The sequence below is a fragment of the Aspergillus tanneri genome (assembly GCF_003426965.1).
Source record: "Aspergillus tanneri strain NIH1004 chromosome Unknown AapTan_6_pilon_pilon_pilon, whole genome shotgun sequence".
In the NCBI taxonomy this organism is placed as follows: domain Eukaryota; kingdom Fungi; phylum Ascomycota; class Eurotiomycetes; order Eurotiales; family Aspergillaceae; genus Aspergillus; species Aspergillus tanneri.
The window spans coordinates 1,352,667-1,376,631 of NW_022984633.1; the positions used below are offsets into that span (position 1 = coordinate 1,352,667).

The 23,965-nt window shown below is 46.0% G+C and overlaps 8 protein-coding genes and 1 non-coding gene across 9 annotated transcripts; 5 read left to right on the forward strand and 4 right to left on the reverse strand.

Moving 5' to 3' along the window:
• Nucleotides 1-4,861: 4,861 nt before the first annotated feature.
• Nucleotides 4,862-5,264, forward strand: ATNIH1004_008479 (uncharacterized protein; the record flags this gene model as incomplete). The annotated part of the gene is made up of 3 exons (XM_033573088.1): nt 4,862-4,891; nt 4,943-5,009; nt 5,062-5,264. 3 exons carry the CDS (start codon nt 4,862-4,864, stop codon nt 5,262-5,264), a joined length of 300 nt encoding a protein of 99 aa, XP_033423640.1.
• A 1,894-nt stretch (nt 5,265-7,158) lies between these two features.
• Nucleotides 7,159-7,596, reverse strand: ATNIH1004_008480 (uncharacterized protein; the record flags this gene model as incomplete). Its single annotated transcript, XM_033573089.1, has 1 exon — nt 7,159-7,596. The coding sequence occupies one exon, from the start codon at nt 7,594-7,596 to the stop codon at nt 7,159-7,161; it is 438 nt and encodes a 145-aa protein (XP_033423641.1).
• A 93-nt stretch (nt 7,597-7,689) lies between these two features.
• On the forward strand, nt 7,690-8,784 carry ATNIH1004_008481 (uncharacterized protein; the record flags this gene model as incomplete). The annotated part of the gene is made up of 5 exons (XM_033573090.1): nt 7,690-8,111; nt 8,175-8,235; nt 8,292-8,437; nt 8,563-8,631; nt 8,682-8,784. 5 exons carry the CDS (start codon nt 7,690-7,692, stop codon nt 8,782-8,784), a joined length of 801 nt encoding a protein of 266 aa, XP_033423642.1.
• Nucleotides 8,785-10,057: 1,273 nt separating this feature from the next.
• Nucleotides 10,058-10,130, reverse strand: ATNIH1004_008482. Its single transcript has one exon. It is a non-coding gene; the product is annotated as a tRNA-Lys (tRNA).
• Nucleotides 10,131-10,972: 842 nt separating this feature from the next.
• On the reverse strand, nt 10,973-11,533 carry ATNIH1004_008483 (uncharacterized protein; the record flags this gene model as incomplete). The annotated part of the gene is made up of 1 exon (XM_033573091.1): nt 10,973-11,533. One exon carries the CDS (start codon nt 11,531-11,533, stop codon nt 10,973-10,975), a length of 561 nt encoding a protein of 186 aa, XP_033423643.1.
• A 2,798-nt stretch (nt 11,534-14,331) lies between these two features.
• On the forward strand, nt 14,332-15,900 carry ATNIH1004_008484 (putative MFS sugar transporter; the record flags this gene model as incomplete). The annotated part of the gene is made up of 3 exons (XM_033573092.1): nt 14,332-14,425; nt 14,496-15,769; nt 15,826-15,900. The coding sequence occupies 3 exons, from the start codon at nt 14,332-14,334 to the stop codon at nt 15,898-15,900; spliced, it is 1,443 nt and encodes a 480-aa protein (XP_033423644.1).
• Nucleotides 15,901-16,116: 216 nt separating this feature from the next.
• On the forward strand, nt 16,117-17,160 carry ATNIH1004_008485 (uncharacterized protein; the record flags this gene model as incomplete). The annotated part of the gene is made up of 4 exons (XM_033573093.1): nt 16,117-16,278; nt 16,335-16,621; nt 16,672-16,885; nt 16,942-17,160. 4 exons carry the CDS (start codon nt 16,117-16,119, stop codon nt 17,158-17,160), a joined length of 882 nt encoding a protein of 293 aa, XP_033423645.1.
• A 2,243-nt stretch (nt 17,161-19,403) lies between these two features.
• Nucleotides 19,404-20,035, forward strand: ATNIH1004_008486 (DUF967 domain protein; the record flags this gene model as incomplete). The annotated part of the gene is made up of 2 exons (XM_033573094.1): nt 19,404-19,439; nt 19,496-20,035. 2 exons carry the CDS (start codon nt 19,404-19,406, stop codon nt 20,033-20,035), a joined length of 576 nt encoding a protein of 191 aa, XP_033423646.1.
• Nucleotides 20,036-20,303: 268 nt separating this feature from the next.
• Nucleotides 20,304-22,501, reverse strand: bipA (Hsp70 family ATPase KAR2; the record flags this gene model as incomplete). The annotated part of the gene is made up of 4 exons (XM_033573095.1): nt 20,304-20,869; nt 20,926-22,031; nt 22,086-22,281; nt 22,351-22,501. 4 exons carry the CDS (start codon nt 22,499-22,501, stop codon nt 20,304-20,306), a joined length of 2,019 nt encoding a protein of 672 aa, XP_033423647.1.
• Between the last annotated feature and the right edge of the window lie 1,464 nt (nt 22,502-23,965).

Below are 23,965 nucleotides of genomic sequence, written 5' to 3' on the forward strand. Positions count from 1 at the left end.
TCGGAAATCTCTATCCGTTGGGGCTATATATATCCATCCCCTTATCTTCCCAACTCTAGCATGGTCACTAACTCAGCGCATAGTTCTCTTGCGGAATATACACCACAACTCAAGCAGATAAATGGTACTTTTTCCACGGCAGACTTGGTGTGTCCGTCGCCTCGAACAAAGATGTTTTCACATTGACGGATTGGGAACGGGATGGAGATCTTTATAAGGAAGGTTGCGCTCACATCAAAGGTTTACCTCATGCATTGTTTGTTAACTCCCTCCTGAATATCCAGAATCCACCCATTGCTGCAGATCACGAAGCCTGCACCCGGCAGACCAACGCAGCGAAATTTCATATTCCGAGCGCTGCTAGTCGGTCTGCTCATCGAGATATTAATTAACAACTCGAACACATACTACGGATTGCGGACAGGAAGCGGAGCGCAACTTCCCACCGTCTCAGCGCTTCTAGTTTACCTTATATTATAACGCTTGCAAAACTCAAGTCCACCCCGTTATCCAAATCCGAGAACGCCTGATCGTAAGTGCAGCACGGCTAACGGGTGCGTGCCCGCCACTGTCAGATTCACAGAAGTCATTCCCGCACTGGAATATGTCCTGGGACCAGATGATGGAGGACCACTCCGGCTAGGATGGATCGACGATCACTTGTTCCTTGTGTCTTAGCTTCTTCGGTGTCCTGTTTGCTGCTCTTCTGAGAGATTGTCTTGTTTTCCTACCATTTGGCCTTGGCCGGGTGCAACTGCGTCTGCAAAAAGTGGTTAAATTATTGATCAGCAAAGGAGATGATCATTCGGAATTTGCAGTTTTTGGGGATGCCCAGCTACGGAGTGTGGGAGGATTATTGTATGCACCATGGACGATAGTTGACAGCGTGAACCTACAACAAAACCAGACAAGTTTCGGAAAAATTCGAGTCTGATTTTGATCTCTGCTGGATGGCCTTCTCTTTTGGTAAGCTCTCTCAAATGCGCTCATGTTGCCAGAGTTAGGGGGTGTATAAAGAGCTGGCAAAAACTTAGACTATGCTCATGTACTTCTTGCCAACATTCCAGAGCTTGCCTCTGTTTGGCCGTCAGGCGGGAAAGTGGCCTTGGACATTTAGCCTATCGCCTGGATTCTTCGGCTCTGGAATGATTATGAGGCCAGAGATCGTGCTTCGCATATTCACAGGGGCAATTGTTGGCTAGGCCATTTTGTCGCCCTATGCACTAACGCATGAGGTTGGGCTCCAGGGGAAGTTGATGGTTGGAATTCCAGCAGTTATGGTTGGCTTAACTGGGTCAGCTTGGTCACACTCGTGAAGATGATCTGGATTTACCTAAGTTTTATTTGGGGGAGATATGGACATCTACTTCCTCATAGTGATGGTGAATCCTTGGTAAATGACGAAGACAGGGTCTATAGCGATTATTCCATCAAAGCTATCAAAATACAGCACGTTTGCTTGGTTGGTATTTCCCTGACTGCAGGCTTCAGTGTCTCTATCACAGCATGTAAATTTGCCACTCAACTGATGTTCAAACAGCAAGTGCCATGGTATTACACACTCCTCTCAATCCTATTTGCATTTCCAGTGTCAATGACTGGGATTCGATCTCTGGCGGAGTCAGATTTGAATGTAGGAAGTGGCTTAGGTACACCTTACTCATACTTATATTCCGCTTGGTCTGAGAAAGGGTGTTCTTTTGCTAATTTCAACATCACCTTGCGCAAGCATTTTACTGGCTTCGACTAGCTGAACCACATTGATGTACTGTTTAAAAGCACAAATACCGAAGTTGCGAGAGGCAATACCCATGGGATACCTTGTTTGCACTAATCTCATAATTAGCAGGAATCGCACATGTGTCTGAACTAACCGAGCCATCTCTGTTACTCCCGCGCTCCACGGTGTAGTCTAGATGTGCGATATTGTGACGGCACCCCCCTGTGATTTACCTTCTTCGAGGTCCATCAACGGCATAAATTGAGGAGATGAGAATGACAGGAGCTATAGTGCAACGAAGAAAAGCTAGCGGTAAAGAGGACATCCTGTAGCTATGTAAGTGACCAATAGTTGACACCCAGAGATTATTCGCTGTATTAGAATAGTAGACGCATGACTCAGGGTCGATTCTTATCCATCTCCTTATGACTTTGGCTGGTTCCGCACATTAATAATGTAGCGTACATGTGTATATAATGGCTAGCGTAGTCGAAACTAATCATGCACTGGGATACAATTCTCCATCATGGAAATACACTTTATAGAAAGACTAACAGACAGGTTGTTGAACAGCGGTCAGTGACCATGTCGAAGACATCTCTAAAACTGGTAGACTGTTTGAAATATCGAGCAGCTGCACTATCCAGCTGATTGAGGAGACAGGAGACAAAATATAACTGAACAAGTTCGAAGCTGGACCGGCATATAGTAGAGGGACGCTACAATAAGGATAATATGTGTATACCTTGGAGATATTAGTTGGCAAATGCCTGGGAATTAGTTGGAGGGCAGACATTCGAGATACCAATAACGGTTGGAACAAATAGGAAGATATTTTCTAGCTTACGCGATGCCTGTCTATTCACGGCGCTGTCAGGCATGGTTGCAATAGGAGGGAATGAGTCAACAAGAAGATTGGGGTTCACTAAGAAATATTTTTTAACGGACGTTAATTGGATCTATACCCCGTCTCAGCCAATCATTGCCCCTGGCTATGCGCTAGATATATAGCTAACTATATAATACTGGAGATCAATGTACCAGTAAACACTAGCAAAGAATAGTTTTTGTTAGTTACTAATTAGCCCCGAGAGGATTCAGGCTCTGGGAAATCGATATTATGGTAGATGTTCCACGTCGGAGGCGTTGAAGCTTGTTCTTGGAATACGTCTTAGACTTAACTACCAGGGGCACCTCATAGTTCGGGGTTAGATGTTCACTCTTGGCCACGATTTTTATTAGGCAGGTATGCTAGGTGGACTAAGCATTGTTTATTTGTATTCCTTATTCCTTGGCTTCTTACGCCAACGCGTTCCTGCCAAGTTCTCCAACCTTCCAGGGTTTAAGCTGGTCCCTTCCAGCGTATTGATTCCATTATTCGGATCTAAGTTGATTGATTGAAAACTTTCCCAGATTAGAATCATCAACGAGGATCGCTTGGGGATAGCGTCAAGTTCAGATTGTATATAAGTAGCCGAATGATCCAGTGACACTCCCAATTTCTTGTCGACCCGAGTGGGTCAGTCTGGACCCCTGGTCAATATTACACAGTATTCAGCATCAGCTAGACCCGACTTTATTCCATTTTTCACCTTTTATTCAGTTCACCTGCATAGATTCAGATAGCTGGAGACATTATACGTTTCAATGCAGATCCATTATTATTCATACGATTGGAGATACTAGCTCATACGCATATTCAGCTGACGATATTACCTAAAATAGCCAGTACAGGAACTCACTATGTACTACATCCTAAAACGGTATATTGTGGATTAAAGCATGCAATTTAAATTTCTACTCGTACCTTAGGCTGTATATAAACTTTAGGTACGCCTGCCTGCTTGCCCCCCTAGAGCTAGCTTATATTAGATATACTGGTCTAATTAGCATAATTATAGTATAGTTTTCTACCTATATAACCTGTCAGGGGCTGAACCCGTAGAGCCTATAAGATAGGTCATGTACAAAAGGAATCGTTGAAGAAGGGAAGAAAGGAAGAGGAAAATGAGAGTTACATGTTGTGGGTAGAGGCCAAAGAGCGTAGGGGCAATAGGGGCAATAAGGACAACGGGGTAATTGGCCCGAGAGGATCAAATGGGCTCCAGCCCTTTACATAACCACGGTATATACTTAACTATGGACCTTCGGGCTGTCGTTTGTGATGAGTTGTGCCGGCCTTTGAGTGACATAGGTTTTTGAAGGTCCTTCGCAGAGTTTATGTTGAAGAACGGTAACACTGCGCTTTATGAGTTCGCCAAAGTACCACTAGTCAATACGTCCTTTCTTAACGACCTTTACTATTTCATCTTGTACTCATTGCGTAGGTTGTCAGCGTTATGTTCCATACCTGTTGGATATCCAGGAAGGACCTGTTAAGTGGCGATTCGGCCTAATGTGTTATGCTTAAAAGACCGTGAGCGGACGCAGAAAGGAATCGGTCAGCGTACATAGAGGAATTGTCAAACTCGAATTCCTAGTTATCATGTTGTTCTTTCCAGTTGGTCTTAACGGAAAGGGTTAGAAGCTAAGAGAACAAGATAGAGTAATATCTATTTATTCAATAACAAATAGGTCTCTGATAAATGGTTAGGCTTTTTACTAAGAATACTATTCGGTACTTTCAGATTGATATAATAGTAGGCTATAGTCAGATCACCTCTCTTATGATAGGTTCATACAACAAAGCTAGTGGCTATGGCTTCACATATTTATACATGCAATAGTTAATATCCACTGGAGATACGTGTTTGAGTAATACATAAAATACTTTCCAGACAGTGAATATCAACAGTCTAAAGACAGAACAAAGAGTAGTTGTTAGCTTCCTGGAGTCCAGTATCTATTTATTCAGGCTGGCAGGTTGATAGCAAGAATGGCTAGATCCCAGAATAGTCAATGAAGAAATACTGGTATGTAGTGGGATATCTGGACAGATTCCTAAGAGTCTAACTGGTGGCCACTTGTCTTTCACCTTCCATGGCAACAGTGAATAACAACAACTGTCTTTTCCCCCTCTCCTCCCCTTCAAATTCCCTTTCTTTACTGAGTCTACTCAGTCCACCCTCACGATCTACCACCCTCCTATTCTCTCCAAACCCACCAAAATCTACAGTATTTCTCTCTCTAACTTTTTCCAACATGCGTTGGACACCAGACAACGAACTCACCGTACCACTCCCCAATATATCTGCTCTCAACAAAGACTAACACACAGCCCAGCTTTTGAGAACCATCTTCGACACCCAGAATCTCCACATCGACATCGACAAGATCGCAGAATTTTGGCGTGAGTTCATATACTTATCGATATAGAAAACACTAACGTGATTTGACCGCAGCCGGCGAAGAAAAACCTACCCCCAAGGCTCTCGAGCAGCAGCTCTATAAATACCGTAAGAATCCAAAATGCGAGAACACGGTCACGTTTTCCAAGGGGAGGCGGAGCGGGGAGTCGAATGATGGTACTCCGCGTAAGAAACGTGCAACCAGAAAGACTTTGCAGAAGGATGTTGTGAAGGAGGAGGGTACGGCGGATGCATAGTCTTTATTTATCTGTCTGTCTATCTGGTACATTGATTGTGGGAAGGGCATCTTTGAGGAAGAACTATGGGCTTGTTTGTATCGAGGGTTATGTTACTTTCTTGCAGCCTTCGTGAGAATGATCGATCCCAATTTGGTGCTTGTATCTAGGGCTCACAGTACTAGAGCTATTTTATTCTGAGGTTTTATTGAACCACATTCTTGCTATTTCCTCCCTCTTCTCTCTTCCTCCATCGCGTAAGTAATGGAGTGATATTTTTAAATAGTCCGGTTATATTTCACCCTACCAATGCTGTGCAAGAGCTAAGGTACATATATATATACTCATGTCTGACAGTAAACTAATTCTAATACATATTATAAAATGACAATCAGACAACATTTCTCACCCCAGTCCCAGTTGAGATTCGGAGATAGATCTGTAAAAGATAGAGACTAGAATATAAGAAGAATTATATTGCCTATCTAGAGCCCCCATTTATGTGTAATGGAATTTTATTGGTAAATAGAGATAAAACCGCTTCTGAGTCTCATCATTGTAATCCATTTTTCCGGTTTAAATAATTTAATATTGAAATCTCGCTCAGACTCTCTCCCGACTACTACTTGCTCACTCATGAAATTATGGATAAGCATGCCGCGTCGCATAAGTCGAGTCAACTGCCCGATGGTCTCGAATGAATGGTGTGTACGAAAATACAGAGATTGATCTGGCTTAGATACTTTCTTTTAGTTTTTTAATGAAGGTATGTTAACTAGTTAGAAACTAGTTTATTTATTCTGTTCATCAAACTCAGCATGTTGTCTTGCCTCCTCACGTTCTAGATGTTGAGTCTCAAGTCTCTCTTTCCGAACTCTATTTTCTCCTTAGAAGCCAAAGAAGCTGTCTCCAGATCTCTATATTCTGACTCTGAGAATTGGAGATAGAGACCTGCTGTTAATTGGGAGTTTTATTTACAAGACAGATTATGAGGTAAATTAAATGTACAGACGCTCAAGAAAAGACATAAAATATTCATGAAAATTGCTTGGCGGAGCAATTAATAAGGTCAAGCTTTCACATAATTCTATATTCCATTCTTGTTAACAACAGGCATCCATCTACGCAGCTGCATTGGTTCTGATGTAACCCAGGGGGGAAGAAGGCAGTAAGCTCGTCGAACAGCTGCATGCAACCAGTTGCCTAATATAGGGAATGACATATCATTGATATCCTAGACCATGATAACTACCATATTTCCTTGGATGGTTGACTCGCACCTCTCTAGAATACAGAAAAGGGGTTAAGTACTGTTAGATATTCGGCGTCCCGGATAGGAAATAGAGTACGATGGGTAAAAAGATCTTATTTTTATGATTTGAACTGGTTGGGCTCTTCTTGGTTATATTAATGATTATAATGATTATTCTGATGGTTGTTCTTATTATTCTTCTTGATCATGTTCTTTTGCTTGTTGATGGCCGTTTTGACCCCTCCTTAACCATATGGTCCTTGCCGCGTATAGACATATTATTGACGGGCCGATAGTGACCTCGTCCCGTGATCAGGGCTGCATAAAGTCATATCCAATGGATTTCATGGATATTATGGATATGAATATAGATAGGCTAAATTTTTCCTTATCCATGGAGAGCTCTATATTAGATGTGCTATGTCTGCTACTCGCCCTGTTCCATGGTACTCTAGTTCTTCTTTCATATACGGTTACCTCCGTTACATTCGGGATGTTCAAAAAATGGAAGTGCCATATGTATGATGCAGGACTTGCCGACGAGCGCGTAAACACTACGTCTATAGAGATGCTCTATATGTCACAGCTTGCATATTTTATCCCTAACATTTAACCGGCCGTCATCCCCCACCAGACACGAAATACGAAATTTCCAACCCGTAACTACAGATCGATAAATCCACCACGGGCTCTCACCAAGAAACCTGGAGACAATTGAATGTTTGCGTAGTCTCCGGTGGCATCGCCGGCATGTCCGTTGCCATCGCCTTGCGCTGTGCTGGTCATGATATGACGATTTACGAACGCAGCGACTTCACCACCAATGTTGGCGCCTCCATCTCCTGTGCTGCTAACGGAACCCGATGGCTTCATGAATGGGGGGTTGATATTGCAAAAGGCGATCCCATCGTCCTCCGCAAACAGATCGACCGCGACTGGAAGACTGGGTAGCCAGTCAATGTGTATGACCTTGCGGACTACGAGGAGAGATGGGGATATAACTATAATATGTTCCAGCGAAAGTATAGGCACGTCATGTTGAAGGATTGTGCCTTGCGGGAGAATGGGGAAGGGAAGCCGGCGAAACTCTGCGTTGACCATGCTGTAAGGCCAATCCATCTATTTATACCAACCCATTAATACTGCTCCGCCTATATTGTCTCGTGTAATGACATTGATCTCTCCACCGTGCTCATGGCATTTGCCAACGGGACCACAGTCCAACACGGCCTCATTGTTGGTGCCGATGTCGGTTTAGCTGTGCGGAACATCGGTCTTCATCCAGAGAAGAAGCCTTCGGATTCAAGCTGTCTACATGCCTGCGTTCGCAGGGAGGATGCCGTCCGATACGGTCTGGTCGACTACAAGCAGAACAGTGCCCTGGAGTACTGGGGAGGTCAGGAAGATAAATGGGACAAGATCGTGCTCTTCCCCTGCAACAGCGGTAAGCTCCTTTCATACTACTGCTTCTTCCCGCGTGAGAAGGGCGACTTTACCAACCACACCTGGGACAGCGAAGATCGTCCAGTCGAGGAGCTGCTGGCCCCATACCCAGACCTTGATCGCCGGGTTTTGTCACACCTGGCCATTAGCAAGGAAATTCGGCTGTGGCGTCTGTGGGTGCAGCATGTTAATCTAATATCCCCTTTCTATCCTCACCCTAACATGTGAGCCTGTAGTGAGCCGTATCCATATATTACTCGCGACATGGTCTGTCTTCTTGGAGATGCTGCTCACCCAGTACGTTCCTTTACCCGAAAATCGGAAGAGAGCAAGAAGCAACGCTGATAGAATAGATGATGCCTCACCAAAGCCAAGGTGCCTGTATGGCGATTGAAGATGCCGCCGCTTTGGGTATTCTTTTCGGTAAAGACTATTTCACTGGCGATGTGGCGGAAGCGCTGGCGATTTGCCAGCAAATTCGATTGCCACGGGTCACTAAGTTTTAATCTGCGGCCGCAAAGGCAGCATGCAATATTAACGAGCGTATCCATATGTCCATGAACAAGCAATCTGGTGCTGTCGAAAGAGATGTAGTGCTGATAGGCGTTTTTAAGGTTTCTCTAGCAATACAGAATATCCAGCATATCGAGTCCAGGATGACAAAAGAAAGTTGACGATTGAGGATATGAATGCGTATGCGATGATCAGTGGCCTGACATTTTGCTATATCTAACATCTAGCAGGTATGACATGTATAAGGGCGTTGAGGAAGCTATCGCAAAGCGCAAAGGAAAACCGTTCAAGGAGAAGTTTGTTCAAGGGCCCCGCATGGGGTTAGCGCTGTAAAACGGAGTAATCATTGGTGTAAGGAATAGTTGCATGATTGTTTCCATCTACGAGTCTTAGGAATGGATATTATATAATATAATAGTTTAGGCTAGTTTTTAATACAATATTGCAAGGTTGCTCAAATTGTTCTAAGATTCTAATAATCCACTAAAGATACTCCCCTATTTTATTGATGTCACGACCTAACCTCTAGGAAGCGTTCCAGAGGCTAAACCGCTGCGCCAGAAACAAAAGACTAGTATTCGAGGACGCCAGTCCTAGAGTCGTTCTCTCTTATATGGTAGGTTGCCAGCGCCGTCACAATTGGCTCTCGAATTGACATTGGCAGTAGACTTACCCATTACGATCACTACTCTTACTCATATATCTATTAGCAAATGTACCAGAAGGCAAGTAGATCCGATCTATAATCATTGGAGACTTTGCCTATCGTGACAATTGCCTACTAAAAGAAGCTAAAAATGATAGGAAAACCACTCTATTTGGTACCTTCAACGAATATACTAAGCATGGAGAGGAAAGTGGGAGGAGAAAGGTGAAGGAGAGTAGATACAGAGGAGCTGTTACGGGAGGGGTGTGAGACGTTTATGAGTGGATATAATATAGTTAAATATAACCTTTACAAGTAATAGATAATTGTAAAGGGCCATCATGACCTTGAAGCTGTAATTCATTCAATAATGCAGCTGGGATAGAAAATGTAGCATGCAAACTTCAACAGTATACGCCGCAAGGACAGTAGTACCCTGGTTCTCTGTTTAAGTGGGCAGGAATAATGACCACAATTTCCCATTCCATAATTAATGCTATCGTTTTCCTTGAGTGGGCAAAGCGGGGAACGGTGAAAAAAAAGCTACAAAGTAATATGGTCGATGAGAAACTAGCGTGGTGCATTTTATTAAGGCTATCTACCTACTATGGCTGCTCGGCCCTCTGCTCAACCCTTGCTCAGTGTGATATCAGCTCAGGCCACTCAGGGTATGCTCAGTTCCACTCAATGTGCAAAAGGCGGCGAGGGGTGAACACTAAAATGGGAAAAGTCTTCGAGCTGCCTACAAAATCAAGTTCATACATATAAATAATGGAAGATTCCATAGTAAAGCAACTGGTTACTAACTACAAACTAATACCGAAAAGCTTAAAACAGGCAAAAAAATTTAAAAGAACGGGGTCAGGCTAGCTAAATATGAGGTGAGTTCCAGCCCGGAGTCAGCTCACCTGTATCCTGATGTCCATATCTATCTAGTTTAGATAGACTGGGGGAAAAAAAAGCCCAACGCGGGGCTCGAACCCGCAGCCTTGAGATTAAGAGTCTCACGCTCTACCGATTGAGCTAGCCGGGCTAGTCTGTAGATACATTTGCGAAATAGTGCTACATGAAACTGATGTGCAAAATTTCCTCATACATTCATTTCTTTAACGCGCACGCATCATAATGGCAGCTACGAGCCACTGTAGTAAACAGGTCGGAGCTATCCTCAGAGGATAGAAAGAATCGAATGAAGAGAACGCAGAGTGCAGGATGCAAGAATCTGGTCACATAGCAGATATCCCAGCGTGATCCCTCAAGCCTTAACGCCGTCTCTTCTACACCACACTTTCTACTCGAAGTAGCTTTTGAAATATAGGTATAACTCTAAAATTATCTGTATAGTACTAGGTGCGGGGAAGTGCCTCGCGCCACAAAGTGGAACCAGTGGAATCTTGCAACGCTGTACATGTATTCATATAAGGCATGGCTGGTGTATTCGAGGTCGTTCGATTAGCGGGCTGCGGACGCATTGAAACAGCGGATGATTTATTCTCCTGGCGTTTACAAAGCGAGTCGAAGTTGTCCGCATTGTTTGGTGATATAGAGCGACGTACGCGTCATGCATATCTTGCACGAAATGCCAGTAATAGGAATACTCCATCACAAATCGGGAGTACCGAGCTATGGTCGACTTGAGTCGTTCGTAGAACACTATATAACAACTACTACTTGGACACTCGAGCCCGTGCAAAATAGACCAAGCCTTGCCTTTGGGCTCATCGAGGTGGGTTGGATTCAGCCAGAATTCGTAATGGACCCGGAAAAAGTCTTCTACATAGTAGTCCAAGTTGGTGTCGTTCACGAAGTGCAGTTTGTGGTATCTCTATGCCTTTGTTCTCACAGCACTTATTGCCCAATGGGTGAGACGCATGTTCAAGACACACTGACACGCTGCACTGTGGACTGGGACCAACCAGTCGCGAACGTTTCGCAACGCGAAAAGGGATGTGACATAATGTCATGGTCATACCGGTGGACGATGGTTTGGTTCCCTGCTCTATCCATGACCAAGAGTTTGGCTGAAGAGGCATGACTGATCAGCTTGGCAATCATCGACACTCTCTGCCAGTGGAAGTAGAGGGTGGTTCTCATCCTGGGATCCGATGGGAAGATCCTTATGGTCAACCTCTTGAACAGGTGGAACGGCAAGTTGCCCAACCAACGGTCGAAATCAGACAGCGCTGCAATCTTCCATTCTGTTCTTTCCCAGCAGGAGTCATCGTAAATGATGCGTGAGACCTCTTTATAGAGAGCGTAGCTGGCAGCGAGTATATTCAAATCTACTTTCTGGACACAGCAATCCCATGTGTCTATACAGACTGGCGCCAGATACGCCCAGATCTTGTACCGGACACTGATGTGAATAAAGGAAAAGGCTCCCAAGTCCGGCGAACCATTTCCTGTCTCGAGCTCTTGGTTCCTGGTCCTTTCCATACATCTTTCACTATACTATTTTGGATTTCTCTCTTTCTTTTAGTTCAGGTTGCGCTTCCAACTTCTGGCCTTTCCTCTGGTTTTGCAGCTGAGTCCATAGGAGGCGAATATATTGTAGAGTGCGGCCCCGCTTAGTCGATATGGAGCCATCCCTTAAAAAAACATCGCCTATCCGAGGTTATCGCCAAGATGAAGTTTTTGAAATTACAAGCACTACCTAGCCAGCTATCGAGAGTCCCCTACCCTTGTGCAATAATCTACTCTCCAAATCCCGCTCATACCGCTCCGGAGATCGAAGGAGTAGTGTTTTAGATGTATCCTGACAATCTGTATAGGATATTAGAAGCCGTACAGTATCTAGAGCTTCTTGAGGCTTTAGAAGTGGCAGTGGCTGAATATAGAGGAATTATCTGAAGCTCCAGCAATTAGCTAGCAAGCAATAATTCACATGGTGCCTCAGTACTAGGCTCGAAAGATTCTTCTGCAGGGTTTAAAAAGTATGAAATATCCGTACAGTTTAACAACTGCCCTGTCTGCTGCACCTGATTATAAAGTGGCTTTAAATCAGGTGTCTCTATTGGAAGCTGTACAGGATTAAAAACCACTGTTTGTAGGAGCAGGCAAGAACTGTAGAGTTTAAAATATCATGGTTCCAAGCCCGTACAAGCCATCGAATGCAGTCTAAAAGTGTTACCGAGTCCAGTGGGTTTAAACCTCTTTCATAGTGGAACAGAATATATTATAACCACTGTTTTTAATAGTATACCTTCAGATTCTGGATAATTCCTTGGTCAAGCGGTTGATATTGACTTGTTGAATTCTTTGGAAGCCAGCAAATACGTATATTTGGTGGTGGAGGGGTTAATTCTAGCCCAGATAGATGCGCGGAGAAGTTATCCAAAGTAAGAAGCACCGGTCGCTGGCCAATATGGCTATAAAATGCTAATAGCCATTCACGCATTATTATTTGTGTCATCCAGGCCTTTTATTCCATTTCCATACAGCTCCAATTGCAGATAATTAATATTGCGAAGGGCCCGTGGGTACGTGCCTTACCAATAATCCATACTGGTAATAGATCTGTTCCAGAGGCATTGACACAACATACTATAGAGACACGGGACTTATCTTTCTTAATCCCGAGCCTACTAATAGAAAATAGGCTCTGTGATGGAGGCATACGCCAAAATATCCCAGATTCATCCATATTATAAATATCCTCCTCTTTGTATTGGCCGGCAATAGTTTGTATAGCCTTCATCTCTTTCTCTGCTTCCTCTGGAGTAGAGCCTGCCTCGCCATGATATATGCGTTGCTTAATATTATACCGTTGCTTGACGCGGTGTAGCCATCCGTTGCTGAAGGAAGGTGGTGGATGACCGGAATACTGAGGTAAAGAGTCCCAGATTTCACGTGCTTTTTTAATAACAATATCTCCAGAGATATAGGTCCCCTTTATGCTGAGTGGGTACTGCCATTTATAAAGAATTGTCTCAAGTTCTTGCCAATGACCGGTTCCTTTGCGGATTGCGGAGGAAGGGGTAGATACGGAGTCAAGATATTAATACTGTGAGCTTAAAATGTGAGAAACAGTAGACTGGCTTAATTGATGATTATATTAAGAATAAAACCAGGCAACACAGGCCTTCTGTGTTGGACGGTGAGGTTGGTTGTTGACCCAGTCCCGCAAAGCTTTCCGCTGAATGTCTGAAATCTTCTTCAGTTAAGGCATTCTGATTAGACAGATAATAAGGTTTCCACTAGGATGAGCTTCTCAGAGAGTCGATATGGTCTCCGATATATCGAGGATCGGGGTTAGGTAGGGGGGCGAGGTTGAATTATATGGGTTGGAATTCATCCCGAAGAAAAGTATCGGCTAAGCGAGATATCGGCTAAATGATTATCGGCTTGGTGAGGTTCTACTGTATATGGTAAACCAATTTGAGATAAAGATATGGCTTTAAAGTAGATAAAGTGATCACCCTGTGGATGGTGAAATATTGTGATAATACTCGTTTAGATTGTCATTGAAGAAGTTCGAAGACTCGTGGTTTAGTTACTACTGTAGATTTCACTGCTATGGGGCACTTCTTTCCTAAGAATCGTCCCCCGTGAAGCTGGAAGGTACAGGTTGTGGTCAATCATATTATAAAACTATGTAGTATTTTTATTAATATACAGAAATATTTACTGTGGAATTATAATACAACCCTGAATGTTTACTCTACCAAGGTATAAGTATTTTATTATAAAGTATACTCGCATCAAAGTGTATTATTTCCGCTGTTATTTTAGAACTATACACTTACTATGTACTTTAACCCCTATGCAACATCGTCGAATGCCTTCGCCACCTCAACAGAAGGATTCTGTCAACCTTTAGATACCGCTATTCCACTTCAACGCTAGATTAATCAGCGCCTGCTCAGTCATTCATTGAAGTTATTATTCGCTATAATATCGCCATATTTAATTATTCCAAATTACCCCTAATTTTCATGTATTTAGTCTTGAATATTCGCTTAGATTCGAAGAATCAGACCTTCATCAATCAAGGTGGTTGAATACTAGCCTATACGTTAAGCGATACGGTCAATAGATTCAGATGACCAGTATAACCCCAGTTCGAGGAGCCTTCATTCGCTGACCGAGATGTACACCTGCAGATCGCTGCAGACTGCTTCAATAGAACGAAACACCCGATCCTGATCGTCACTCATGTTAAATACCCCACGTCAGCTTGTCTTATCCATCCAGACTACTCAGTGTCCGTGTTAAGTCTACAGAGTGCATACAACATGGGTCGAAAACTCGGCCTCTTCCGTGCCATTTACCTGGTGTCTGCCAGTTGCATGGGGTCCTTCGCATTTGCCTTTGACACGGGCGTTATTAGTGCGTTTTCCATGGAAATAGTCGCGATGTTCACTGCGAGTACCTATAAATATAATAACTGAATCTACAGGCGGGGTTCTGACACTGGATTCCTTCCAGAAGGATTTCAAGTACGGCGAAAAACAACACACCTCGGTCAACTCCAATGCGGTCTCCATCCTGCAGGCAGGCGCTTTCTTTGGATGTTTTTTCACCATGCCCGTGGCTTCTCGACTCGGTCGTCGATCGGGGCTGATTCTGAGTTCGCTGGTATTCACCGTTGGGACTATCCTGCAGGTTGTCAATACACATATGCTGGGGACGTTCTACGCGGGGCGGGTGATCGCGGGCGTTGGGATCGGTGCCGCCACCGTTCTGATCCCCATGTATGCGGCGGAGATGGCCCCGAAGGAAATCCGCGGTCGTCTGGGAGCGTGTTTCCAGTTGTTCTTCGCTCTGGGGGTCATGATTGCTTACTGGGTCACATTTGCCGTGTCCAAAGACCAGCCATCGGCGACCAAACAATGGCAGATCGCGTTGGGACTGCAGCTGCTGCCGTCGACTCTGCTCCTGGTCGGCATGAGCACCGTCAAAGAGAGTGCCCGGTGGCTGGCTGCCAAAGGGTATACCGACAAGGCGTGGAAGTCCCTGAAATGGGTGCGCGGCGACGAAGAGACCGAGGAGCTGCAGCAGGAATTCGACGAGATCCTGGCCGGTATCGCGGAGGAGACCCGGATCAAGGAGAACCTCACAATCCGGGAACTCTTTCTCCCTGTGAATCGATATCGACTTTTTATTGCCATCACGATCCAACTGTGTGCCCAGCTGACGGGCAACACATCACTGGCATACTACGCCAACCAGATCTTCTCCGCCGTCGGGGCCGGCAGTTCCGCTAAACTGGTGACCGGATTTTTCGGCGTGGTCAAAGTTGTGGGTGTCAGCGTCTTCCAGCTATTTGTGATGGACCGGCTTGGACGACGTGTGCCGTTCATGGTCGGGGCCTTCGCCATGGGATCGTTTATGCTTGTCATCGCCTGCGTCCTAGCGACGCATCCGAGCGCGAGCGGGGAACAATCCAGCGCCACCAATGCGGGCTTTGCGATGATCATCATGACCTACGCGGAGGCGTTTTCGTTCAATATGTCGTGGGGACCGTTGCCATGGCTGTACGTTGGCGAGATCTTCTCCAGTCGCACACGAGAGATCGGAGTGGCAGTGGGAGCAGCTTCACAGTGGCTGTTCAATTTCATGATGTCGCAGGTGACGCCACATGCGATTGCTAATATTGGATGGCGAACGTTCCTGATGTTTGCAATTTTCAACTATGGGATAATTGGGTATTCGTGGTTCTTCTTGAAAGAGGTGTGTTTTGCTTTGTTCTACAGCATGGACGATGATGGCACGACTAACGAAAACAGACGTCAAGGCACTCGCTGGAAGAGATGCAAGAGCTATTTGGACAAGCGAACAAACTACCAGAGGAAAGGGAATAGATCGTCGGAAATAATCAAAGGATCCATAAACACTCCCCAGGCTAAACCCTAAAATAAGTTAAGAACGGAGTTATTTCGTGTCTACCATTGGCCGTTATCCCGACACCATCTCAGCTTCTTTATATGCGTTTGTATGTCCAAATGACTATTAATAGATAATATGTATTATTATATTCCCATGCCCTGCCGTCTTACTCACACCACGTCATAAACATCATGTCTCCAGAAAACCCCATCACCCGCCCCAGCGGCCCGGATGGTCTGGTCCTCGAAGCCTGGGGTCAAGGTCTGATGGTCGGATCGCTGGTCGTGATGGCCGCCGTGACCTTTTCCAATATGAAGAAACGCATCCTCCTGCATAAGCTGATCTTTGCCGAAGTATGTCCCAGCTGTCTATTTAACATACTGATATAAACTTGATAACGATAATGTAGTTAATCCTCGCCATGCCCCACGGAACCTTCATCTTCGCCAAACCCCCAACATACGGCTGGTATCTCTCTGTCAGCGCCATCGGACTCAATGTCTCCTGGAGCCTGCATAACGTGATCGCCTGGATGAAAAACAAACCGTTTCTGTCGTCGCGCATCTCCCGGATCTACATTGTCACTGTACTTCTGGCCCAGCCGTACTGGGTGTTGGAGATTTACGCCAACTTTGCTTTCTTTAATAATTTGAATCGCCTGTTTTTGAAAACTAGGCCGCTGGAGCCCCTATTTCGGTCTTCTTTCCCGTTTATATCCTTTATCTATATGTATTGATATAATATAGAGACCCATGGTGGATCTTCACCACCTGCTCCCTATTCTACACCATCAAACGCGAATACAACTTCAGCATCGTGGAACTCGTCACGGTCAGTCCACGATTCGGAATCATGCTCGTCGCCATGTGTCTCTCCATCGCTTTTATCGTCGTGGATACCTGCGCCGTGTTGAATGTCTTTCAAGCGGGGTTGCCTACGGGGATTGAGCCTTTCTGGAAGGTAACATATATCTCCTCTTTCCTATTACCTATCTCTGGATAATCTGATATGTGTAGTTATCATTTGTCTTCAAATGTCTATGTGATACGGTCATTCTGGATGATTTCAAAACCGCGCTCGATCGGATGCGCGAATACTGGATCCGGAAACGAGCTCAATCGGCTGATATATTCCTTACGAATAGGGCTCAGAGGAATGATCTTGAGGGCAGACAAGAGACGAATTACTCGTCGAGGAAGGGATCGGGCGTTCCTAGGGCTTATTTTAGGGTGTAGGAGAATGTCTAGCCTTCTTCTTTTGTTCTATATATCTAGCGAGTGGAACCGATGCATTTATGCTTAATCTATGCACGATAAAATAATAATCAGAATAATGACAAGATCAAAATATCTCCGCCAAATCCATCAAACTAACAGACACTCTATTACACTCCCCATTGAACACCCCCACCACACAGGCAGGAGCACCATCGACCTCAATGAACTGCTATACCCATGCCCCACTGGTGTGGCGATCTCCATCCAATCGCCTTTGCCCAGCGCCTGATTAACGAATACGGAGTCCTGCGTGCCACAGCTCACGATGATCGTACCGTTCTCTCCGCCGTATGGTGTCCAGGCGGCGTAAGGCGAGGCGGTAGGTACCACACTGTCGGAGACGATGAGTCTATGGTGCGGAGCAGAGGCGAAGGATTCTGGGTCTGCGGAGATGCGATAGTAGAGAGGGAAGGAGTATGAGTATGGGATAAAGCCGTATTCGTAGATGTATAAATATTAATGCGACGCGTAGAGATCGATCTGCGTCTACGAGAGATCTGTCGGGATGGTATTCCCTAATAATAAAAGCGTCCCCGCTTCATACGGACTAACGTCTTCAGGGAGATAGTACAGAAACGGCCGGTATCGGAGTCCGAGTCCATTGGCTGCATCGTGTCCCCCGGAGACCTCATCTCAGGCTTGACCGTGGTCCTGGGAGCGGTAGATAGGGAAGTAAACGGCGGGAGGTTCCGGGGGAAGGTAATTCTCCCACGTGGAGAGGAGGTCACCGTTGGGTAGTTGTTCATTGTGGGCGTAGAGGGTTCTGGGAATGGTGTAGTTTGATGGCGGATTGAAGATGATGTTTGGGAGTAGATTGGGATATGGGATTTGGGGATGGTTAATGCTAGCGCTAGAGGAGCAATTAGAAGGTGAAGAACGTGCCATTTATTTATTTATTTATTTTTTAAATGAAATTGGTAGTGAGGGAATACGGTGCATTGTCTTGCTTTATATGCATAGAATTATTAGACATAGTAAAGACATCCCGCCGGAGTTGCTTCATTATGGGCGCTGTCGTTGGTAAGTGCTAGTGAATTTCCATCAATTATGTCCTCGGAATAATTAGGGCATGATGAACAGAGCTGTAACTATCGGCTCATAGGCTGATCAATTATTTTCCATTCCGGCCATGCACATAATAGCAGAGGCTAGCATCGAGAACAAGTTAGGGCATATATTGAAAGCCATATGTATGTTTCCGTGATTACCATCTATCTTCGGGTTTTCAAGTCTAACAGACCCATGCAGCTAGCTTATATTTCAATGCAAGATCGATGACCTTGGCTTCCCAGATAAATAGCTCGGAGAATTTGGAGAAACGGGAGAGCGTGCTGATGCAAAGGGCAAGGAAATGCGGAGAGACGATCACGATGTAGATAAGATGACACTTAGCATATAGTAGAGATATTGAAGGGGAGAACGATTGAAAGGTTGGAAGAGAGCATCCTCCCTTGTCCTCTGAGAAATACAGTCGCAGAGTTCCCCAGCCCAGACGATGGCTCAGGTCCACGAGCTCAGCGGTGATGTCGAGTTCTATGAGGGATACTCATCACCAGCGGGGCAGTTGTAGCTGATCAATTGTGGTCTCACATAGTGCCGTAGTCAGGTAATAGGAGTAGATTTCATCGATTCTCTGTAAAAGTATATCCATGTTAACTACAGGCCAAACACTGTGGGAATATCGCCGATATAGACGCACTACCGACGCCAGGATCGCTGGGGGAATAGACCTGTTGGTTCCGGACGAGCCGGTCTGGCTGTGTTTCTTGCGGGAAATACACTCATCACATGCTCGTTTAGTGAGTTGCGGGCGCATGGTCTAAACATTGAATGGACAGGAATAATGGGTATACTAAGTAGAAGTAGAAATGGAAGAGAAGAAGAATAATGACGGGAAGGTCACTGACCATCACGGTACCACTCTGACTTCAGAACGCACAGGCCAGATATACATACATACATCATCCTATGTACAGTACATTGTACACATTGATCCTTCTTGGACCTTCCTCCTTCTGACCGATCCACTAATTCTTACTTTAAATGGACCGCCGAGTCAGCGAACCAAACATCGCAGTGGAGTCGATGTCATGTCGATTCCCCACATCGCAATGAGTTATAAGTTCTAATAACACTTTCGTTTCTGTCTGCTATCCAGTTTCCCATCTGCTCAATTCTCAATCTATTTTCTCAGTCTCAGTATGGAAGATAAACCTCTCCCCCAAGCTAGCAAAGACGTAAGTCCGGAATTACCCCTAGCTTAATATTCATCGCACTAACAACCATACCGAAGCCTCGCGAACTCACCACCGAAGAATCCTCTGCATCGGCGCTCTTCCCCTCCTTCACGTCCACCACCGCCTGGTCGCTGGGTCTCGCGCTCCGCAATCGCATTCTGTTACTGCCGCCGGAGCAGCGAAAACCCGCGTTGGTATCCATTGCGCTAACGGGGGGTTCAGAACCCCATGTGGTGTTTCAATCCGCGACCGAGCCAGGCACTGTCCCTGATAATGAGATCTGGGTGCGGAGGAAAAGGAATACCGTGTTGCGGTGGGGAGTGTCCAGCTGGTTGATGCGGAATAAGATGCTCTCCAGTACCGGGCTGGGACCAAATGAGATCGAGGGCGCTTTTGTTCGGAAACATGCTCTGACGAGTACGGGTGGCGGTGGCGCTGCTGATGATTTCGCCATTCATGGAGGTGGGTTCCCCGTCCGTGTAAAGGGTGTGGATGGGGTCGTGGCGGTCATCGTTGTGAGTGGATTGAAGCAGGAGGATGATCATCAAGTTATTGTGGAGGTTGTCAGGGACTTTATTGCGCAAGGTGGCAATTAGAAGATATCTTGGTCAATGGTTGGTTGTATGTTCTATTTGCATACAACAGGACACCAGGATATCCAGGATATCCTACTACGGAGATCTACAAACCAAGCCAGTAACAATCAGTAGTTGTATTCAAGGTATCATGCTATTCTTGCCACCGATTCGAATACAGCGATCGAAGTTTCATCGATGTAAAGATAAAAAAGAATTGATCAAACCAGACCAAGATAATGTGTCAATAAAACAATAAGAAAAACTCCATAAATCCCTCTAAGTAATTTTACAGTTCATCGTGACCCATGGGCTCGTCATCCTCATCTGCCGGGCCAGAGCCATACAGCTTGCTGGTGATGGGGTAGGCCACGTTGGACAGCTGCTCCTTCTGCTCCTCGAAGTCCTCGGTAGTAGCAGTGGCAGCGTTGTCCTCGAGCCAGTCCGACACCTCCTTGACGGCGTCCAGGATGGTCTGCTTGTCGTCCTCGTCGATCTTGCCACCCAGACCATTCTCGTCGTTGACCTGGTTCTTCAGGCTGAAGGCATAGTTCTCCAGCCCATTGCGAGCCTCAATCTTTGACTTGATGGCCTTGTCCTCCTCGGCGAACTGTTCGGCCTCCGCAACCATGCGCTCAATTTCCTCCTGGCTCAAACGCCCCTTGTCGTTGGTGATGGTGATGGACTCGGCCTTGCCGGTGCCCTTGTCACTGGCGCTGACCTTCAGGATACCGTTGGCATCCAGATCGAACGACACCTCAATCTGGGGAACACCACGGGGGGCCGGAGGAATACTGGTAAGCTCGAACTTGCCGAGTAGGTTGTTGTCCTTGGTCAGAGAACGCTCACCCTCGACTAATGGATGGTTAGTACACTTTGTGGATTCTTGCCAGGGATAGCGGTGAACTTACAAACTTGGATGAGGACGGTGGGCTGGTTGTCAGCCGCAGTGGAGAAGATCTGGGACTTGCGAGTGGGGATAACGGTGTTACGGGGGATGAGCTTGGTCATCACGCCACCAGTGGTCTCGATACCCAGAGTGAGAGGGTTGACATCCATGAGAACAACGTCACCAGTGCCTTCCTCGCCGGAAAGGACACCACCCTGGACGGCAGCACCGAATGCAACAGCCTCATCGGGGTTGATACCCTTGCTGGCCTTCTTGCCACCAAAGAACTCCTCCAGGAGAGACTGGACCTTGGGAATACGGGTAGAACCACCGACCAGGACAATGTCATTCACGTCAGCCTTCTTGACCTTGGCATCCTTGAGCACCTGTTCAACGGGCTTCAAGGTCTTCTTGAACAGATCCATGTTCAGTTCCTCGAACTTGGCACGGGTAAGGGTCTCAGAGAAGTCCTCGCCGTTGTGGAAGGCTTCGATTTCAATGCGGGTCGACATCTGGGAAGACAGGGTGCGCTTGGCCTTCTCAACCTCGCGCTTAAGCTTACCCATAGCCTTCAGGTCCTTGGCGACATCGACGTTGTTCTTCTTGTTGTACTGCTTGACGAAGTAGTCCATGACACGGTGGTCGAAGTCCTCACCACCCAAATGCGTGTCACCAGCAGTAGCCAGGACCTCGAAAACACCGCTTTCAATAGAAAGGAGGGAAACATCAAAGGTACCACCACCGAGGTCATACACGATCACCTGGCGCTCATCACCGGTCTTGTCCAGGCCGTAGGCGATAGCGGCGGCGGTAGGTTCGTTGACAACACGGAGAACGTTGAGGCCGGCAATAGTACCGGCATCCTTGGTGGCCTGTCTCTGGGCGTCGTTGAAGTAGGCGGGAACAGTGACCACGGCGTGGGTAACCTGCTTTCCAAGGTAACCCTCGGCGATCTCCTTCATCTTTCCAAGAACCATTGCGGAAACCTCCTCGGGAGTCAAGGTCTTGGGGGACTTGTTAACCTCGACCTTTACGATGGGCTTGCCATCCTTGTTCGCGATGGTGTAAGGGAAGTTCTTGGCATCCTTCTGGACGTCCTTGTCATCGAACTTACGACCAATCAAACGCCTGACAAAGGGGTTAGATCCAGTCCTATTGTAGTGTACCATAGGAGGAACTCACTTGATATCGAAGACAGTCCTCTTCGGGTTGGCGGCGTATTGGTTCTTTGCGGCGTCTCCGACCAGGCGCTCCTCATCAGTGAAAGCGACATAGGAAGGAGTGATACGGTTTCCTTGGTCATTGGCGAGAATCTCGACCTTTCCATTTTGCATCACACCGACACACGAGTAAGTAGTTCCCAGATCAATACCGATGACTGTAGACCAAAAAAAATTAGTATATGCTTGCCGAGTACTATAACTCATTCGGAGTGATATTTCCCTACCCGTTCCATAGTTCTCCTGTACCGATTCCTCCTGAGCGTGTGCAGTGCCGAAGAACGCTAAGGGGGCAATGAACACCAGGAGTAAGTAGAAGATGGTGGTCCAAGCCGCAAAAGGCTTGGTCGCGCCATTCGGAGATGAGGAGCGCGCCATTATGATTATGTGCGTCGAGCGCTGTCCCCTTTCACAACGGGACACGTATCAAAGTGAAATGAAGAGAAAAGCTATATGCGGAAAAAAGATGCGTTCTCTGAACTCGTCGAGAAAGCCTCCAGTTTTCACACAAAAAGGAAGAAAGAAAAGGAAAAAAAAAACCCAACCACAGTCGAAGAGAGGAAGGGGAGTGACGGAGGAAAAGAAGAGATGGGGGGGAGTGAAAGAGAGAAGTGAAGGCGATGGGGAAAGAAAGAAAGAAAATATAGCTCTTGTCCCTGTATGGTTTGCCTCCACGCAGCGGCCATGCTGGCCTTTTCGCCGTGAAGGTTACTTCTCGTGCCCTGATTGGCCGGACCCCTGTGACTCAGCAGCCCCTGCCTGCCACCGCCTGCGTTCTGCCGGAGCAAATCCGAGCACTGGCACTATTAGAACAGGCGGAGGCGGTCCATCGAACTTGCTAGAAATAGGATGTCATTCAACTCACATTCCTTCAAGTGCTGAGCTAAAAAAAAATAAAAATAAAAATAAAAATAAACAAAATAACCCAGGGTCTGAGATTTGAACTAGGTAGATCTACTCTGGAGTACAGTACTCTGTATGTCCCTCCGAGCTGGGCCAGGGGCTCAGATAAGGCCTGAGTGTCATTTGTAACGTTACCAATACCGATCAATACGCACTTCTCAAATAGTAGAGTGCCAAGAGGCCCCAAGTGGGGCCTTCTTTCCTAATAAAAGTGGTCGTTACTGGCAGAATTCAGCTGCAGAACCTCATTGTGGCTGGCATTTCTGTTACTGTATAAGATTCTTAAGTACGTAGTGATTTTATCCATCTGTTGGAGTTAGAAGATAGAGAATAGCAGTATATACTTCTTTTATAAACACTGTATGAGAATGTCTACATCTAAACCTGGTTTATATACAGTATATTTGTGCGTACGTGCATATACACCGAGTGCATATGCTAAAACTCTATATGGAGTACGCTGTAGAAGATAATTAGTAGGTATGAACCTAATCGTGGGTGGAAAATATGGAGTCCCATGCCGATAGTTTTCTATAGTCTTCCATTCCAATCTTCGAACCATGCCCGCGTTTTTACCCACGCTATAGGTGGTCTACACCTGGTACGCAGGAAAATCAGCTAGATTGGGCTTGAAGGCTCTCTCTCTTTTCTTTTTCTTCTTTCTTCCTGTTTCTTCCCGTCTTCTCACGGCCTGAAGCACATGGATATAGTCATGGATGCTGCCTGAGGTGCTCGACAAATTTAAACATGAAATCAAGGCGGAGACTCTTCAGGAAATCCAAGTCAAAGCCTTCAGGGATAAAATACAAGAATCTCCCTTCATCAGCGATAGTGACATTCTGTGCGCATGGTTTACTCGGAACCTGCCATCTGCAGTTAACGCCTGGTCTCACCAGCCGTGGACGCTAATCAATATTGATATTCGCTCTGCATGTCTCA